Genomic DNA, 6,853 nt, shown 5'->3' on the forward strand with positions numbered 1-6,853 from the left:
ACATTCTGAAGGTGTTCCAATAACTTCAAGGCACTGTGCCAATGAATATGGAAGGGGAGATTTCACCTGATCCCTGCTTAAAGCTAGCTCTAAAATTATCTTGTATATAACCTAAGGAACCCAATATTTTGGCAAGGGAAGTTGGATACGGGAATGCTATGCTTGGGGAATATAAAGTATTGAATCATTCAAAGCTCCTTCAGTGGAAAACTGCAGCCATCTGGAGAAAAATGAAAACTTTAGAGTGTGTTAAGGAGTTTCATGTAACTAATGAAAGGGGGAATGGCAAAGAGGTTGGATTGTGATTTGCAAAAAGTCTTGTCACATAGCCTCAACTAAACCCAGCAATTTAAGCAGTGTTTACTTCACAAAGTGAGATAGATGAAAAATTATCTCAGCACTTTCACAGATGGAACAAAAGTAAAAAAAAAATAATGCCAACAACCTTGAACTTCTGGAGACTGAGATTATATATTAGATTATATATTAGCCAAAACAAGTACTTGTATAGATGCCTGGACCATATTATTGTGTTTTTTTTGACATTTCATTTTCAATCATTTAAAAATATACTCACATTTTATATTTTAAAGCCCATAATAGTCCAAAACTTAAGAGGCATGTCATGAATATTCCAATGAAGATAGCTGCAAAGATAATGTCTGTTGTACCTAGAGGAGGGGGCAAGCAAATTAAAATGTCAAATTCCAAATAGTTTCAAGTGTCAAGAGTTTTAAGTGACATTTTAGACATAGGGATCAATGAAATCAGTGGGATTGATTCCATGAGACTGCATCCATGAAAGAGAGAAATACATATTTGTACAGATAAGTGAGCTAAGGATACAGTTTAGCTCTGGCTTCTCCTTACTTTGAATTGTTTCATCTGATTATCGTGACTAAAATAATATAACTATTCTACACAATCTTTAGAGGTCATTAAACTCTAAAAGTTTAACGTTTAATGTTTTTAGCTTTTCCAATGGTAGAAGAAAATTGGCATTATCTCATTTTCAAACATCTAAAGTCATTGGATTCTTTCTAGTTAAAAACAACACAAACATGTCTTAAGTAAAAATGATCTATGAAGAGAAAAACTATTTGCCTTGAATAACTTACTAAGTAGTACAGTAAAAAAGGACAGTTCACTTCCAGTTGTTCCTCCAATGGTGGTGTTTGCCTTAATCCAAACTTTGTAATTGGTGATGGGTTGCAAAGACTTAAGTTTGTATTTCAGGATACTGCCATCCACAGTTTCTTCTATTAAGACATAAATGGAAGGTCAAGTAGTCATCTCACCCATCCCTTCAAGCCTCTTTCATTGTTTCATTCATTCCGAGTGTTTTTATGCTGTTTCAGGCTCTATATGATTTATAATAAAAGGAGGAGAAAGGCCCTCAGCAATTATGTGTAAAAAATCTTTCTATAGGTCATTTCCTTTCTCTGCCTTTCATTCTTCTTTGTTTTTAACCACCACTCTCTGAAACATTTCCGAAGTATAAAGCCAATCAACAGGGAGGCAGTGTGAGCCATAGCTTTTGGCTTCCCAGCTACTGAAAAGAGCAGCTCATGTATTTATTTAGAGAGCACAGATTAGAAAAGCATATTGTGAGCACTTAAGTGCTGTAAGTAATATCCTATTGAGTTTACACTGGAGCAGGATATTCACAACTGCTATCCCTTCAGCCATTCTTCCATGATATCTAATTGGAAGATGTTTGTGCGCGCACAGAAACACATTTTTTAAAAATGATTTTATTTACACCCTGCCTTTCTACTAAATTGAGCATGATCAATAGCACCCCTTCAGGATGGCTGTTAAGACTTCTTCAGAGCTATTTTATTTCCCAATAGATATTTGCAAAATAAGATAATTTCACAAAATCATCACTTAGAACTAGTCATTTAACTATTGCATCACTGGGACTCCTGTCCTAAAATATTTGGAATCTGACATTTATTTTGTTTGCCCTTCTTGCCCCTCCCCCCTGGCCAGGCATAGCAGATGTTGTCCTTGCAATTATCTTCATTGGAATATTGATGTCATGCCTATTAATTATTACATCCCTGGGGAGATGGATTCAGCCATTGTTAGGACTACAAAATCTGGATTAAAAAAAATCCGGTTAACCATTAGATCAGGGGTCCCCAACCCCTGGTCCATGGACCAGTACCGGGCCACGGCATGCCAGCAACCTGTCCGCACAAACAAGCAAAGCCCCATCCATAGGATGCAGGCAGCACACAGAACCACGCCCCCTCCAGTCTGCGGAAAAACCTCACTCTATGGAACCGGTTGGGGACCTCTGCATTTGATAGCAGCAAAGAGGTTCAGAAAATGAAATTCAATTGCCTACATGATTTGCTGATTTGCTAACTTCAAAGGTGGAAATGCTATTGGTTTGCTAATATTGTGTGCTTGAACAAAGTGACAATTGAGGCACTTTCACAAAGCACTGAGATACTCCAGCATTGATTCTGTATTTCTGCATCATGATCTGAATTTGACAGCTGAGCTTATCTTTTCTGATTTAACTATGATATAATTGTTTATAATGAAGCTCCCTTTCTACTCTGCTCAGGTCATTGCAATAGCATGCAACCATATTGCATCTATTATAAACACTGTGAGCCATCAAAAACCTTTCATTTTGAATGGACAAGGGTATCCTAGTCTAACCTAGTAGATTTAACTAATGACAGCCTCCTCCTATAATTATTTTTTACTGGGCACCCCTTGGGAAAAGCAGCTAAGCAATAGGGTAAAATAATGCCGCCACTATACATCATTATATAATGACATTATTATAAAGCCAGGCTCTGGGGAAATTCTCAGTCATCCAGGTCATGGCTGTCCCAAAAAACAGGGTCCAGTTGTCTTTTGAAAAAGCACTTTGGAGATATAAAGCTAGGTATTTTTCAGCAGAGCTACTCAGTTTGCTATTTAGAGTAAACTAGGACCATCCTTTAGAAACAACAAACACCTTTCCTACAAGCTTTAAAAAAGTTTAGGGAACCAAAGATAACAGGAAATATATTAAAGAAGTAAAAAACATAAGACCAAAAAGAATTGGAAGAAGCTAATGCCTTATGGTCAGTAGAGATGAGAAAGCAGAGTATATCTCTAGGACAGATTTAGGATTAAATAGTTGTACAAAGATAGTTAGATGAGACAGACACACAGACAGACAGACAGAGGCAAAGTCAGAGGTACTAAGAGAAATGATTTTAAAACAGTTAGCACCAAGTTTAAATAAAGGCTATCTCAGACTAAGAAAGCAGACCTCTGAAGTTAAAGCGTTGACAATGGCTGTTCTTTTGTTTCAGTTTGCATACATACCCAGTAGTTTGTTGTCTGTTTTATATATTATAGTATAGTTAATAATCACACCGTTCCTTTTTGATTTTGGAATTTCTTTCCATTTTATGGTGGCATAATCTTTACCAACATTTTCCAGTTCAGGGTCAGGACCACTAGATGGGACTAAATCATACAGAATAACTTTAACAGTTTCAAAATATCTTAGCAGTTAATTAGGAAATAGTTCTTCCAAAAAAAAATGCCCATGGCAAGCAACAGAGTTTTGATACTTTGGAAATGGCATGTACCACATATATACAGAACAACATAGGCCACTGGCCCAGAAAGATAATACTAATATATATAAAAAAGAGACTAAAATGGAAAATTTGGCAAAATTCTTGCCTTAAAGGTGGCTGATACTGAAATGTGACAGGTAAGTCTCATATCTGCTGGAGGTAACACTTTTGTTTGGATGCTATTGCCCATCAAAGCTCTTGCTCAGTGACCCTCCACTATTTTCAAAGAGGTAAGCAAGTTCAGACTTCCTTTGTATTTGTTAATCCCTTATTATAAATTGGGAAAAGACATTTCTGCGGAACAACATATCCATGCAAGCTTCTTAGCTAAAGCTGTTATGAATTCACTCCCTATCAGTCCAGAACCACTGTTTATACGTACCATTTTCATAGAAGTAGATACTGATGGAAGTTGGCTTTTTTATTTCATCTTTACACAAAGGGTATACTGAAAAATTATAGCATTTAAAATGTTTTAAGATTCCTGGAAGAAAACAAAAGTAATAGAATATTACCCTTCTTTTAAGGTTGCTAGCAAGAATCCTATTAATTGGTCCTTTCACACTACATTGCCAAGAAAGGCAGAAAAGTAAAACATGAAAATGAAGACTTCAAACTCTTGGTAGAGACTTTATCCTTGTACTGTACTTAATAAGTATTTCCAAATCCAGGAGGAATCCATGGGGGGGTGTCAAAATGGCAGCCGTGAACTGTGTAATTAAAGCCATAGTGTTTTTACATATGCTATAAAATGCGCCATAGCATATAAAAAGTGGAAGAGCTTCAATCATGCAGTTGCAACCACCATCGTAGATAATTCTGACCCCTCCTGCCCACCCTCGTTGCACTTTGTCTCTTTATTACATCTGCCACACAGATAAGTTAACATACCAATCTAGCATAAAAATGCTTTACAAATATTCATTTCCCTGCTGGACATGGTGGAACTAGAATATGCAGCGTGAATCAAGATGAACAAGCAGTTTCAAGAAGAATCTTCTAAACTAGATTGCTACATTTAATACTAACTTTATATTCTTACTAATTTTATTCATATGAGTATGCATTTATACCATGCATATTTTCCAAAATCTACCCTAGCACCAAGCAGCATGTAAGCAGAAATCTCATAAATGATGTATGGAAGGCTAAAATCTTTAAGCACAAAAAAGCCTTCCAAAGTAGTACCTGCAATTAAACCAAAAGCATTTAACATTGAGATAAAACCAGGTCAAAAGCTTCTATTATTAGTTTCTGAAGAATCAACAACAGCATGGGAAAATGCTTGCTCTATCTTTTCCCAGGAATTAATTAAGACCAATGATCACAGGGGAAAATGAATCCCAAGCCAAAGAGACTATCAACAGACTCAGAGAGTCTTTTTCTTTTTGATTGATTTTTAAGACACTCTTGGAACTCCAGAACTATCTTGGCAGAGGAGCAGAACATAATTACATGAAGCAAGACATTCAAAACAGCCATTTCTTTACGCCAAAAGTGTTGTGTGCCTACTGAATTGCATAGTTTAAGTAGCAATGGAGGACAATCTGGTCAATCTTCAGAATACAGTACTTCAGAATAACAGAGTTGGAAGGGAGCTTGGAAATCTTCTAATCCAACTCTCTGCTAAAGCATTCCTGACAAATGGCTGTCCAGTCTCTTCTTAAAAGCCTCCAGGGATTAGAGCATCCACAATCCCTGAAGGCAAGCCCTTCCACTGATTAATTGTTCTCACTGTTAGGAAATTTCTCCTTAGTTCTAGGGTGCTTCTCTCCTTGATTAGTTTCCATCCGTTGCTTCTTGACTTGCCTTCTGGTGCTTTGGAAAATAGGCTGACCCCTTTTTCTTTGTGGCAGCCTCTCAAATATTGGAACACTGCTATCATGTCCCCCCTCGTCCTTCTCTTCATTAGACTAGATATACCCAATTCCTGCAACTGTTCTTCATACATTTTAGCCTTCAGCCCTCTAATCATCTTTGTTGCTCTTTGTTGTTCTTTTCGAACAATCATTTGCTGTAATGGAATGTGAGAATGACCTTAGGAAATGGAGCAATGAGATGCCATCTAGGGAATTGTCAAATAAGAGGGAGCATAGCCCATTACTGCATAATGGGCACAGCAAGAGGATCAGGAGGGATTCTCCCTAAGTTATCAGGCTGTAAAGGTGACAGCGGGAAAACTATACTTTCAGACTTACAAAATTTAATGTAGGATTATAATAAGGTATAATTAGCTTATTTGTCCACTGGTTAAGAGAAAGGGGGAAGCAAAGGAAGATGTGGTTGCAATTGACAAGTTTATTAAGAAATTTAAGGAACAAAAGGCAAAGTATAAGGTAGAGGAAGGACATGGCGAAAGTAAGGATGGGTTGCAAATATAGACATGCATTCTGGTGTAAATTAGACTTAACTATATTTATTTTCATTTTTCTTATCTCATGCCTTTAACTTCTTCAACTTAATATTTCTTACTCCTTTGTGCTTGGCCTGAACTTGCTTGATCTTAAAAAAAGAAGTAGCACAGTGATACATGTGTACAATGCTAGTCCGGCTTCCGGCCTGGGCACAGCACGGAAACGGCATTGGTCGCGTTGGTTGATGATCTCTGGAGGGCTCGGGATAGAGGCTGTTCCTCTATCCTGGTCCTGTTAAACCTCTCAGCGGCTTTTGATACCATCGACCATGGTATCTTCTTGCACCGGTTAGGGGGGTTGGGGGGCACCGTTTTATGGTGGTTCTCCTCCTACCTCTCGGACAGGATGCAATTTGTGTTGGCAGGGGGGCAGAGGTCAACCTCGAGGCGCCTCACTTGTGGGGTACCACAGGGGTCGGTCCTCTCGCCTCTCCTGTTCAACATTTACATGAAGCCACTGGGTGAGATCATCCGTGGTTTCAGGGTGGAGTTTCATCAGTACGCAGATGACACCCAGCTGTACATCTCCACCCCGGACCACCCCAACGATGCCGCGGAAGTGATGTCCCGGTGCCTGGATGGGGAGGAACAGGCTTCATCTCAACCCGTCCAAGACCGAGTGGCTGTGGTTTCCGGCGTCATGTCATAGCCAGTTGGTTCCATCTCTGGCTATCGGGGGTGAGTCATTAGCCCCCGCGGAGAGGGCCCGCAACCTGGGCGTCCTCCTGGATGCTTGGCTGTCTTTAGACGATCATGTGACGGCCGTGGCCAGGGGGGCTTTTCATCAGGCTCGCCTGATACGCCAGTTGCGCCCCTTTCTGGATCGGGACGCCCTACGCAC

General features: G+C 39.1%; 1 protein-coding gene across 1 annotated transcript in view; it reads right to left on the reverse strand.

Annotated features, from left to right (window-relative positions):
* The window catches only part of IL31RA (interleukin 31 receptor A), a 30,523-nt gene that overhangs the window by 3,990 nt on the left and 19,680 nt on the right, over positions 1 to 6,853 (reverse strand). Inside the window, exons 8-11 of the mRNA XM_015824255.1 lie at positions 3,982 to 4,083; positions 3,340 to 3,483; positions 1,119 to 1,259; positions 578 to 671 (exon numbers count right to left, since the gene is read on the reverse strand). Of these exons, the coding sequence (XP_015679741.1) occupies positions 578 to 671; positions 1,119 to 1,259; positions 3,340 to 3,483; positions 3,982 to 4,083 (481 nt within the window). The remainder of the gene's footprint in view (positions 1 to 577; positions 672 to 1,118; positions 1,260 to 3,339; positions 3,484 to 3,981; positions 4,084 to 6,853) is intronic.

Source organism: Protobothrops mucrosquamatus, unplaced genomic scaffold (assembly GCF_001527695.2).
Source record: "Protobothrops mucrosquamatus isolate PMUCROS unplaced genomic scaffold, P.Mucros_1.0 scaffold2172, whole genome shotgun sequence".
Taxonomy (NCBI): Eukaryota; Metazoa; Chordata; class Lepidosauria; order Squamata; family Viperidae; genus Protobothrops; species Protobothrops mucrosquamatus.